The sequence below is a fragment of the Lonchura striata genome, chromosome 21 (genome assembly GCF_050655825.1).
Source record: "Lonchura striata isolate lonStrDom1 chromosome 21, ASM5065582v1, whole genome shotgun sequence".
NCBI classification, from domain to species: domain Eukaryota; kingdom Metazoa; phylum Chordata; class Aves; order Passeriformes; family Estrildidae; genus Lonchura; species Lonchura striata.
This window is the reverse complement of record NC_140723.1, coordinates 3,003,140-3,016,166: the sequence shown is the minus strand read 5'-3', so window position 1 is coordinate 3,016,166 and position 13,027 is coordinate 3,003,140. Positions and strand designations below refer to the sequence as shown.

The window sequence follows — 13,027 nt, the reverse complement described above, 5'->3', positions numbered from 1 at the left end:
TACCCGGGAGAGGAGGAGGAGGAGGAGGAGGAGGAGGAGGAGGAGGAGGAGGAGGAGGAGTGGCCTCTAAACGTGCCAGCTGGACCAGGGGACCCCCGAGCCTTTGGGAAGGAGGGACCACACCAAAGCCAGGCTTTGGAAGCAGCTCAGGCCAGCAGCTGGATGCTGCATCAAGACTCACAAAATTCTCTTCCTGGCCTGTGGTGTTGCTGTAAAATTCCTCTTTTTGGAACTGTCCCCAGCAGCTGTGCCCGTTTTCCTGCCTGTTGATCACACAGACAAAATCAGCTTTGAAAGACACAGTTGAATGTTCATTATCAGTGCTCACGAAGGCCAAGCTGGAGGAACAGAGCCCGTAAATTCCATGTCCAGCCATGTCCAAGACACTGCTTGTGATCTGGAGACTTTGGATTTCGGATCTTACAGCTTAATGAACTGAAATGCACATCCAGGAATCTCAGGAAGAACAGAAGAATGAATACCAAAACTGTGACCTTCTGCTGACTTAAATGCCAAATAATTCTTAAATGCTGGAATAAATTTCACTTATAGGAATGAATAAATACATGATGAATAGTCAGTCTTCCACACTGTCACAAAACGAGCTGTAAAAGTGGTTGCTACTAATTTGGAAGCAAGAGGGCAAATTTCACATGTAGACTAATGACTTAAATCCAGACACTGTTAGTTAAAATTCTGAACAAAGTTAAAAGTTTTAAAGTGGTCCATGATGCTGCCTCCTGTGAGGTGCATTAATTTATTGTATTAATGCTTAATCAATTAAAGATGAAAATAATCTTTCTGTGAGACTTAGTCTTTGGGAAGACACAAATAGGCCTTTCAAACATTAACTTTCCAAAGCTGTCAAGTTGCATGTACTTGACATTAAAGCTGCAAAAGCATTAAAGCTACAAAAGCAGCGACTCCCTGCAGCTTTTCAGCCCAAAATTAAAGTATTACATGAATGATTTTTCATCCAGAGAATGTTAATGAAATTTGCTTTGTGCTGGGACACAATGGGAGGCTCCTCTTGGCAGATGACACGTTCTGCTGCAGCTTCACCTCCTTTCCTTCAGAGCCTGCAGTGATGCTGTGGGGTCACCTCAGTGCACATCCCAAACCTCTGCTGCACAAAGCTGTCCTGGCATCTGCAGGGTCTGAGTCCTGCAGACAAGCTCTGCAGATCTGGGCCAGCCTGGAAAACTGAGGGAATATTTTCAGACAGACATGCTGAAGAGCATTTGAAAAGATTTGATCAGACAATTTAACCCCTCCGGCTCCATCGCCGTGTTATGGTGATAACACTGTCAGCTTTACATTTTGATATCTCAGAGTCTAAATTTTGTTACTGTTTTGGTATCTCAGAGTTTAAATTAGAACCAAGAGCCCCTTTCCAGCTCCACAAGTGACAACCCTTCCAGGAGGAGTGTCAAGGAAGTAAAATGCACTTTCACTGTGCACTTTGCTGGGACAGGAATAGAAGTGATTTTTCAATCAAGTGACAGGTGAAGAGCAAAACTGTGCTGCAGCATTTTCAGCCAGACTTTAAACCCCCTCAGTGATGAGACAAGGCCATCTGTGTTACTTGTGCAGCTGCTCCAGGATGGATCTGCTCCTTCTGTCTCTTTGGTTACTAATTCCACCAGCTCCCCCAAAATTTTCATCCTCGCAGCCAGGGCTCTGCCCCAGCCCCTGTGCTGTGTCTCACACCACAGAATGTCGGTCTCTGCCAAGCCTTGCACAAGTTCTGAGAAAATCTGAGCTGGGTCTGTGCTGGCTACTCCTCTGAAAAAGAGTAAAACTAAATGTTATCCACAAAGGAAGCTGAAAAACAAAGCAGATAGAATGAACCATGTTTGTGTATCACAAACGCCAGTGCTGTGTTACAGCTAAAGAGTCACCAGCTGGAAGGTTAAATATGTTTATTTTAGTAGTGTAAGGTGGTTTTACAAACAAATTCTTAGATTTTGCAATATACACAAAAGAATCATTACAAAGGCAAAATATCCTCTCAATAATAGGGACTCTATGCAGCCTGAAATAAAATTAAACCTCTGTTTCTCTTTAAAATGCATCTCAGTAAACATTCTTCTCCATCACTGATAAAATGTACATCTATAATAAATGACATCATAATTGGGGACTGGGGAGGACACATGATAACATCCCTAGAAATAAAAAGTAAAAAAAAAGAGGGGGGAGGAAAAATTATTACTCTGTTTAGGTTGTTATTTAATTCTAAATATGTCCATCTAAAAAAATTAAATATATCTTTTTTTTTAAACATATCATTGAAAATTTTGCATGGCAGTGCAATACAGAAATAGTAAAATTCATCCAAAAAGTGCTATGTACAGCAGCATTGTTAAAATACCATAAGAAGGGACAGTGCTGTTTCAAGAAAAGACTAACATGCTTCGTAGCCATTTCTGAAGTCAGAAGATATTTCCTGTCTATTTTTAGGCATTCCCTTCTCTCTCCTGTCTCAATTCCCTCAGACAATGTCTTGAGACAAGGAGCAGTCACAGTTCAGGTTCAGGGTGTGCATGTGTACATACATGTGCAGACATATCTTTGCATACACACAGGTGTATATATATAGATATTTATATATATATATAGATATATAAACAGGCTGGGTTTATAAAAGCATTGCTTTGGAACAAGAGAGCTCTTCTTCAAAGAGAAAATATGGATTTTCACTGAAATAAGCAGGTCCACAATGAAAGATGGACTGTATCTACTATGTTATTAATTCATACCCTCAGAGGTCTCAAATTCTTCCAGAAAATAAAATGTGATTTTAAGTCCAGCCTCCTTACATGGATCCATGATTTGTAAAAGCAAACTTCACCTTAGCTGTCATTAGCATCACACTTAGCTATTAAACATCAAGGTTACCGTTGTCAGAAGAATTATTGAAATTAGTAAAGACCAAGAGCAAACCACAAACGCAAGAAGTGGTCACACACAGAGGAGGCCAAATCGGAGGCTGGGCAGAGCACAGTTGAAAATGAATCCTCATCTATTCCGTTGGAGTCGTGCTATCGAGCGCCCTTGGGCTCAAGGGAAGGCCAGGAAGCCGCGGCAGGATCCCGGGTCGCCGTGTTTTGCTGTGGCAGGAGCACAAGCAGTGCCCAGCGCCGCCAGGGTCACAGTTTGAGCATGAAGAACACCTCGGTGTCGCAGTCGGGCTGGGCTTTGGGCGAGGCCGGCAGGGCGGCGTGGGCAGCGGGGTCGGTGCAGCCGGCCCTGGCCACGCTGCAGGCGCCCTCGGGGTTGCCCCTCTCCTCGATGGGGCTGCCCCCGAGCTGCGCCCGGCCCTGCAGGCGCTGCCTCTCCTGGGCCTGCCGCGCTCTGTTGGCGATGTAGCGCACGCGGCTCTGGCTGCGCGACGACGAGCGCCGCAGCAGCCCCACGCTCTCGCCCTCCTCCTCCGACTCGCTGGGCTCCAGGCTGATGGGAGAGGTGATATCGTTCTCCTGCTGGAAGGCCGTCAGCTTCTTCAGCTGCTCAGTCAGTTCGTCCCGGGATCTGGCCGAGGGCCGCAGGCCCGAGGAGCGGCGCTGCTCCCGCATGGAGCGCGTGACGAAGCTCCTGCTGATGCTGCGGTATTTGCTCTCAAAAGTGCACACGATGTCGTCAGAGGTAAGGTCCCCGAGGCTTTTGGACTTTGTCTGGTTATTCCCAACCGTGTCATGCGCTTTGGGCTTGTGAGAGGACTGCCTGAGACTCTCCATGTAGAGCCTGCTCCAGGTGTGCCTTCTAGGAATGGACGAGAAGGCGTCCTGAGGGCTCCTGGCCAGGGGCCGGGGGCACAGCTCATCAGCCGGCAGCTGGCCGGACCTCAGGTTGGGGTTGGACTTGCTCTTGCTGACCATTGGCATCTCGGTGCTGCAGGTGGTGGCGGAGCGTGGGCGCATGCCCTTCCTGATGGCCAGGGGCTCCAGGCTGTCCTGGCGGATGCCCAGGTCCGGGAGGCTTTTGCGAGCCAGGCTGGGGAGGGAGAGGTCGATGACGGTGTCGTTGGAGGACATGCTGGACGAGGAGGACATGCTGTCACGGTGGCTGCTGCAGTCCAGCTTGCTCCAGATCCGGTCATTGACAGTGGCATCAAAGTACACCTCAGCCGCTGGAGACTGGCTGCTCGGAATTTTTATTAAGGCTGAGGAGTCTGACATCTTCAGTCCTTCACTCCTTGCCCTTCTTGCCAAGGTGTAAGAGCTCGTGTGAGAAACAGAGACAGGGAGAGCTTGCGCAGCCCGGGATTTCTGGGGAGAATCAGATTCATTAACAGGGCTGTTAATGACACTGCTGTGTTGGGGTGGAACAGCTGCTGCACCCAGGTTCTGCCCTTTGGATTCAGAGGTGCTTTTCATGTCTGATAATACTTGACCTGGTTGATTGCTTTGCTTCTTGTCGTTTCCTACAGGTTGGCCAGCACCATGATCTGCTGCCTCTACCAGCCTGGCTTTTTGGGGATGTGCTGCTGATCCACCCTGATCTTCAGCCTCACTGCACTGTGTCCAGCCATTTCCTTCTGCCATGCTTGTCCTCTCATCCTCTGTGGCTACTAAACTTGTGTCAGCTGCTCTTTGGACGTCCTGCCCTTGGTCTTCTGCAGCCAGATTTACTCCTTGTTCTCTGGAGGGTAGGGGCTCTTGAGGCTGGTTGGGTGTGCTGCTTCCCTCTGATGGAGCTTCGGTGGAATGGTCAGACCCAGATCCTTCCTCAGAATCACTGTAAGGGCTAATGGGCAGGGGGAAGAGAAGGCTGCAGTGATGGGTCTCATTGGCAAGGACAGGCTCTTCTGTGATCGTCTCTAGGCTGCATAAAGAAGTGACTGACCTCTGCATTGAGAAGTGGCAGATGTCTGTTTGGGAGGCATGAAAAGAAAAAGAAACAAGAAAAACAGAGATACAGGGTTAATTATCTCTTACAGATTACAGCTTAGCTAAGATTCATTCCTTATGTATTACCATTTTGTTCTCAAGGTACAAGTTGCCCATGTTAATAATGATTTAAAAAATAACTTGTGATTTCAAATGCCTGGCCAAAGGCAGCAAAACATTTTGCACATTCAGTTTTAGCTGCACAAAGCCCTGTTGCTTCAAGAAATCTCAGTCCATGCACAGCAGCACCATGTGACTGTTCTGGTTTTCTTATCAAACAACAACAGTACCCAGCAATTTCTGCCCTTTGTGTCCCCTTTTGTAAACCAGCTTTTCTTCCTCCACCATCCAGCACCACCTGATGTGCAGTTTTCCTTCGTTCCAGCACTCAAACAGGTCAGGGTATCAGCACAACCAGGGCATGTACAATAATCAAACACCAGTTTGACCAGCAGATGTGATCCCAATGACCAACCACTCAGAAGAGAAGCAGCACAGGACTTGTGGAGCAGATTACAAATGATCTGCAGACAGTGGAATGTTGGCAATGAGACTTTTAGAAACAAAACCAAAGCTTTAAACAGACTTTGTTCTTCCTAAAATAAACTTGGTAATTTCTATTTCAAAAAAACTCTGCGGACAGATGGGTCATGAACAGCAGGCTGAGTGCAACCCTGGAGAATCACTACAGCCACCAATTACCTGGAGAAAATGCTCCATTCTCTGCAATGTTTATCACCTGCACCCCGGGAGCCAAAGCAATCATGCCAAAAAGATTATTTCCCATATCTCCAAAGCACAGTGCAGACATGCATTCCAGAACTAACAAAGCACCACCGAGCCAGACCACGACCTCGAGGATACAGGCGCAGGTAATTATAGGGCAGCAAACAGGCAAAAACCAGGACTACAGGCAACAAGGTGCTCCAATCAGGGACACTCAGCAGACATTACCTTTGACTTGCTTGTCCTTTCAGTTCTTAACTAGAAAGAGAGAGGGTGTGCATGTAGAATAATAGGACAGAACAGAGGAAAAATCCAGTTAATGTAGGGAAGGCAGGTGCAGATAACAGGATAAATTGGTGCTGAGGGACGGAAAGGAGACATACAGGAATATTCACACACGGTTGTAGGATCCTAAGAATTTCTGACCAACCAGAGCACTCAATGGAATCCACACATGGACAGATATTAGGTTAATTTTTTTTTTATCATAGAAGGATGAAAATATTTGTTAGTGTTGAAGGAGCAATTCCACTGGACGGGGGAATGCGATCACAGAATCATGGAATCACAGAGTGGTTTGTGATGGAAAGGACCCTAAAAATCATCAAGTTTCAAGTACCCTGACAGAGCTGCTCAGAGGAATCTGGATTCCTCTACTCCAAAGCCCTCTCCTAATGGAAAATATCACTCCCAGAACCTGCCCAGGCAATACCAGGCCTTTCCCTGGGCACCAGGATTTCCAGTGCAGTGCAGAGCTCAGGGGTGGCAGCAGCTCTTCCCTGGCCTGTCCTGCATTAGCTGGGAGTGCTGGAAGGGAATCAGGCACCTGTGCCACAACCCAAATCCAACATTCCAGACTCTAAGTGCTTGGAGGAGTGTCAGGAAGGGCCCAGAGCTGATCAGGCTTATGAACTCTCCTTCTGCCCATCCACCAGCACAGACTGGGGCACGCTGGGGAGGGAAATCACTGGAAAACGTAATGTTGGGCCAGCAATAGTAATAATCAAAACAAATAAATTATTATTAAATATATAACATATATATTAATAATTATTATGGAATATATTTATATTATATATCATTATATTATTATGGAATATATGTATATGAGACAGTAATTATTATTAAATGTATTTAATATATAATAAAGGGTCAGCTATAGTTTCCTGCCTTATCCCAGGGGCACTTCCCCCAGCAGAATGCCAATTCCCAAGTGCAGCCATGGAGCTGGTTTCCCTGGTTTCCTGGCCCAAGGCATGGCTTTGCAGGAGGATGGGAAAGGGAGCTGTTTGTGCAAACAGAGGGGCTGTCACTGGACCAGCAGCAGCCAGTCCAAGGCACCATTTCACCATTTTAAGGGTTTGCTGATTCCATGCTTGAGAAGTCAGATGGATTTAATCAAATTTCAAGCATATCACAATATTTGTTTAGTGACTTGGGGGGCTGGCAGGGGAGCTGGCACTGATAATGGGAAATGGTTTCATATGTCACAGTACTCAGAGTTTGTGAAAAGCCCAATGCCAATAATTTAGGCATAGAAAGGGTTCTGCTGCTTTGGATTAACTGCAAGTCACGGGAACCAGCAAACTTCTCCCCTCCCATTGTCCTGGTATTTTCCTAAAAGGCTGAAGTAGATATTGGAAAAATATGTTAAAAAAAAAAAAAAAGTATAAAAAAAATAGAAGGTAAATTGCAGACATCCAACCACATCAAATTGGTCAAATAAATAAAATGTCACAAAGTTCTGTTTGAGGCTTTCAAAGAAGCCCACTATAGTGGGCAGTCAGAATCTGTTATTTAAAAAGGAATTACATCTTAGGAGAAGCACCAAAATCACTTCACTGTTTCTGAAAATGTAATCATCAGTGTCCAAATTTCTTGGACAATTAACAGGGAGGGTGAGGGATTTGAAGATGAGCTCTTGCAGTCACAGCCAAAAGCTGTACTTCCTACTTTATCCTTAAAATTCTTATCAAGGCAGAAAATTCTTATCAAAATCTCTTTCCTTCTGTCCATTCCTGCCAAATCAGGAGGAAAAATGCCATTTTTCTTGCTAAAAGATGTCCTTTGGTTGCCTCTGCTTTGATTTTCCCTCTTTACAAACCCCCAGTTCATGGCCAAGGTGCAGCCACACAGTCCCAGTGATCACACTCCTGTTTGAAACAACCACAAAATGCTGCAGCTTTCGGAACTTTCCTCTGAGTGGGCACATTTTGGGTTGCAGTGGGGAATGGCAGGAGTGCCCCAGCCTGGCTGGTGCCAGGGAGCAGCAGATCACACACTCTGCTGCTCTGTGCAGCTCTGCCCTCAGGCCACAAACATCACAGCACAGGAGAAAGGTTTGCACATTTAGGACCAGAATGGACTGCTGTGTTTATAAAATACATCTCCTGAACAGAGCAGAGAAATCCAGTAATTCCTGGACTGACAGCAGTGCTTTTGAAAGATCTTTGAGGAGGGCACAGGTTTATTGTTATCAGACACCACATTAGACATCATTCTTGATGTGGTTATCCCTCAGTGGATCACAAAGGCTGATAATGGAAATATTGTTTGTTGATGTGGGTTTTCCATATTCAAACTCACTTAATGCTCTGGTTTGGATCTTAAAATTTACTTAGCATCATACCACATTCATTAAGAAAATCAAGGAAACAAAAAACCCTGAACAAACAACCCCAACATTTATGGACTACTGACAGTGCCACTACTGCAGATGGTTAACTAGGCATGGCAAGGACTAAGCTAAACCAGACATGCCTACAAAAAGAAGAAAATAAAAATATTTATGTGGTGTTTTTTCTTCTGTCATTGCCAAAATTAAAAAAAAAAAAAAGACCTCTTGACAGCCAAACAACATAGAGGAGCTTCTAAGTAAGGATGCTATGCAGAAGCTGAGACAATGATGTGATCTACAGTGGAGAAGGGTGAAGAAAATCTGGTCTTACCAGTAAAGAATATAGGGGATTTACTTCGAATTTCCTCCAATTTTTGAACGAACAAGGCGTTCATTTCCCTCTGTAGGGTGCCCACTTGCCTTCGAGAAGGTTCAGACCAGTGCTTGGGGAATTCTGGGCTTCCAAGGCTTTCTAGACTGCTGGAGTTGGAGGATATAGAGCCACTGCTGGCTGCAACCAAGTTGACAGTGCTTCCATACTTGCCACCTGATTGGCACTGCCACCGCTGCCGGGAATGAGCCTTCATCCCGTGACACTTAGAGTCAGCACTCGCCTTCCCCGGGCTCACAAGACACTGAGAGCTCCTGGCCACATCCCCTGCACCGCCTGGGCTGCCGCGAGGCTGCGAATCCGAGCGTGGCCTGGGCTGCCCTCTGACCACCCAGGTGCAGAGCTCTACCCTCTCCTCTGCACCGCTGCCCTGCCCGGGCTGCAGGGGCTCTCTAGCAGTGGGCCTGCCAGGGTGGTCACTCCACGGCCCCTCTGGGTCAGGGCTCTCTCTGGAGCCAATCATGCATTTCATGCAGTTGGTGGCCACTCCGATCCTGCCCGAGCTGTTGATGGCGCAGCGGGCGAAGACGCTTTGCTTCTCGCCCGGGGGCTCCTGCAGCCTCACCCTGTGTGCCCTGGGCAAGGGCTCGCTGAAGGGAGCCCCGGGGTGGGCACAGCTCTGCCCTGGCCCTCTGGGAGAGCCCTGGGCCTTACCTTTCAAGCCCTTGCCAGGTGCCTCCCCAGCGGCACCGTCCTGGGGAGCTGGGGAGGGGGAAGCACTTTCTGGCTCTTGCACAAAGCGAGGCTGGGAGGCAGATTCCACTTCCCGCCCTTCTCCAGCCCCTGCAGAGCTGCTGTCCTTTGTGTCAAAAGCAATTTCAGGAAAGCCCTTCTTGTTCTTCTTCTGGCTCTTGGTGGGTGCACTGGCCGTCCGTCTCAGGATGTGGCTGCTAAAGGAATGTTTGCGATGGAGCTGCCCAGCAGCATGACTGTCCAGAGAGGCCTGCTTTGGATTTCTGAGAAACAGCCCTTTTAGACCTAGAGCTTGTTTGGCCTGCAAAAGAAATGAGAAAAGAATAAAAATATAAAAAAAGTCCCTTATAAAAAATGCAAGGCTCTTCCTCTGGGCACAGGAGCTCATGAACAAATGATCATTCACATATAGTCTCCTGCTATATTCCCACCACCAGCATGAGAACTAACCCAGAAATAGGACAGGCATTAAAAATGAAAAAAATCACTAACAGCAGCCTTGCAAAATAACACATCTTTTTTTTTTTTTCTCAGCTCTGTTTTTAGATAACATTTTCCAGCCACACTTATCTCCGTATTTGTCACCATTTTCTTTCTAGCATGTAACTACTTACAACATCTACATAAACATTAGAGCTATTGAAAATAAAAAAAAAAAAAAAGGAAATACCTCTGTCTACAAGGATTTCATTCTGAAAGCTGAAGAGTTTCTCAGTTTCACCCAAAGCAAATGCATTTAAAGTTCTTGCTGTAAATGCATTTTCTAGGAACCGCTGGGAAATAAACACTGACCATAAAATAGAATGTTTTTTCAATATAAAGGAGATCTACCCTTGAACTGAATTGAGCCCTGGCATGAATAGCAGTTAACTATACACACACAAAAGATCATTGAGTATTTCAGTTTCTACCTGTGCGATTACATTTTGGTAATTTTTCCTACCATACAACACTTATCCCAAGACACTCGTGTATGTGTTCAGCACTGAGGAAACACACTATAAACAAGGGAAGTTAGTCAGTGTCATATTACAGTTCTCCATAGTCTTCAGTAGTTATTTAAGCATTAAACACAGAAATTCACCATCATAAATCTCCCACCACCATACAACTGATTTACATTTCAATGAAACAGAGTTCCAGCATTCCTGCAAACATTCCAGGTGTACTTGCCAACTTTTCAAGCTCAGGCTGGTGCCTGAGACAGCGTTGGTTTGCTCTGTGCACAGAGATCACTTCAAGCACAGAAAGGCATTTCTCTTTCAATCTACTTCTCCCCCTTTGCCCTCTTTATTTCCCAGCTGGATCAGAGTTTTGAGCAGCTGTAGCATCAAGAATGAATAAACCCAGGGTACATCATGACTGAAGTGCATTTTAAGAAGCCCATGACTAAGAGCAGCTTTTACCCCCAGTGTCCTGCCCAAGCTGCCAAATAAACCTGGGGTCAAGGTTTATTTGGCTGACACAAGGGCCAATAAAAGTGTTCATAATATTATTTTTAATATAATATTTAATTAATTATAATTGACTGAAGTTTAGTTATCAAGTGCCAATTTCCAGTGTGAGTAGGACATTATCAAAAATTACCTTTAGAATGAGATAAAGATGGTGGGGTTTGATTTTTCCCCTGCAAGGCAAATATTAAATATTGGAAAATCTTATGTGAGATCCAGACTATTGAACAGTCTGCTTGGATAACTGGGAGACAAGTTGGCAAGTACATGAATTTATTGCTGTAAAAATCAGACAATATAAATATTTGCAAAACCCAGAAAAAACTGTCATACAAACAACACAGACAAATAATATCCACCAAAAAAAAAAAGGGAAGCACTGATGGAATGGGTGACACGCAGTGCAGGGCCCAAGGTGTCATTCTGGCTTGTTTGCTGCAGCTTTGTTAAGCTGGACGCTGTTGCTTGAATCAATGGAGTGATTCAAGAACACAAAGGCAAATTTGATTAACTTGGGGAGGGAAAAAAAGTTTTAAAAGAAGGAAAAAAAATAAAAGAGAGCAGTTTTGAGGGAGATCCAGGACACTGTGCTTTCAGCTTCTAGCCCAGCTTTTACAAGGCTGTTTCACTCTGGAAAGCAGACTTGAAAAACAGCACAAGAGGCTTTCCCACAATTTAGCAAATGATTCACTGTCAATGTTCTTTTCCATGTGAAAGAAGGGGTTTGAATTATAGCCCTCAAGAGGAAAGGCAGGAGAGGGAGATGCTCAGAGAAGGGGGAGAGTGGCAGGACTTTTATCCTGGATCTGCTTCACACGGGGAGGGCTCTGTGGCTGTCAATGACCCCACAGGGGTGACCCAGTCAAATGTCACAATTCATGTCCCATGAGTTGGAGAGCTCGAAAATGCTAACAAGGAAAGGTTGATGCTAATGAAGCTACCAGCTCAAGGCATGCAGGTGTGTGGTGGTGTCTGCACCTCCCTGGGACAGGAGGGGTACCTTCAAGGCGTCTAAAAACGCTCTGCTTCTAAAAGGAGACTGTTTGGACATAGAGAAGCCCACTGCAATCACAAACAGACAAAGTAAAGGCAGAGTAACTGTGAGGGAGGAGCTCAGAGATAGGCACATCTAGAAAAACCACAAGAAACCCTGCAGTACATCAGCAGACCACAGAAGAGACAGAAACAAAGAAAAGCCTTTCCAGGAAACAATCTGGAAGAGATTTCATGCATAAGTTAAGGTGAAAAAAATTCTAAGACTGTTTTAGTAATACCAAGCTACTGAGCAGGTGGAATATCTCCATTTATAAAAAGTCACAACATGTAAATGTTTGCATTAGAATCTCTGAATTAATAAAGAATGGGTAAAACCAGGCTGATACCTGGTTTTTCTGCCCATAATTAAGAGAGTAGAAATGAAAAACATTATAATTTGGACAGCAGTCTGTTAACCAAAAATCAAAGCAAGAAGTGATTCAGACAGACCAAACCAGAAAGGGATGTGTAATATTTGTTCCACATTTTCAGTAGTTTTTATCAAAAATTATAAAAAAAAAACGAAACAACAAATCACAACAACAAAATAAAACCACAACACATACAGACTTTCCTTCCAAATCCTTATATTTTGTCAGTGCACAGAATCACTTCCTAACACCAGCAAACCCAGAGGGACTGCAGTGACAATGAGAACCAATCAGGGAACACCAAGAAAAATCTATGTCCCAAAAAAACTGCCAACGTTTAAATGGACAGGTTGCCCTTCTGCAAACTATCACCAACTAGTCACTCATTAAGAAGTCAGTAAGAGCAAATAATTATGAAAGGATGGGAAATTTAGGTTAAACAGAGAGAGAATTTGCCAAAGGAGGTTTGAATTGAAAATATTTCAACCATTCCCATAGGATGAACATTGGCCCTTCCATTAAACACTGCTGACAAGGGCAGCGACTGGAGTTAAGCAACTAAGTGATTATTAAAGTCTAAAAAAAGTTTTCCTGTTTAGCATTGCTCGAATTTCCCTCTGGAGGAGGACCTGGGCATTCCCAGCCCGCTGGATGCCTCCTCCTGCTGTCGCAGTGCTGATATTGCATCTCACTGCTGCGGGACAAACTGGGGTCCTGCAGGGTGCTTTGGACCAAATTTCATTGGCATCAGCAGCACTGAACACTGCTGACGTTTTACTTGTACCTGAGTAGGATTTTGTAACTCCGATTTTGAAATTAAAGAAGAAAAATGAGAAAACAAAGGAGGA

At 45.1% G+C, this 13,027-nt stretch overlaps 1 protein-coding gene across 5 annotated transcripts in view; it reads right to left on the bottom strand.

The window, feature by feature from the left end:
- Positions 1-1,905: 1,905 nt before the first annotated feature.
- Positions 1,906-13,027, bottom strand: part of PLCH2 (phospholipase C eta 2) — a 78,553-nt gene continuing 67,431 nt past the window's right edge. For 4 of the 5 annotated variants that reach the window (XM_085558797.1, XM_085558798.1, XM_077788133.2 and 1 more), the window contains 2 exons: positions 9,281-9,620; positions 1,906-4,873 (listed from right to left, as the gene is read on the bottom strand). In XM_085558797.1, the coding sequence (XP_085414923.1) occupies positions 3,153-4,873; positions 9,281-9,620 (2,061 nt within the window). In that variant the 3' untranslated portion in view covers positions 1,906-3,152. The remainder of the gene's footprint in view (positions 4,874-9,280; positions 9,621-13,027) is intronic. The other variant, XM_085558799.1, reaches the window with a different exon arrangement.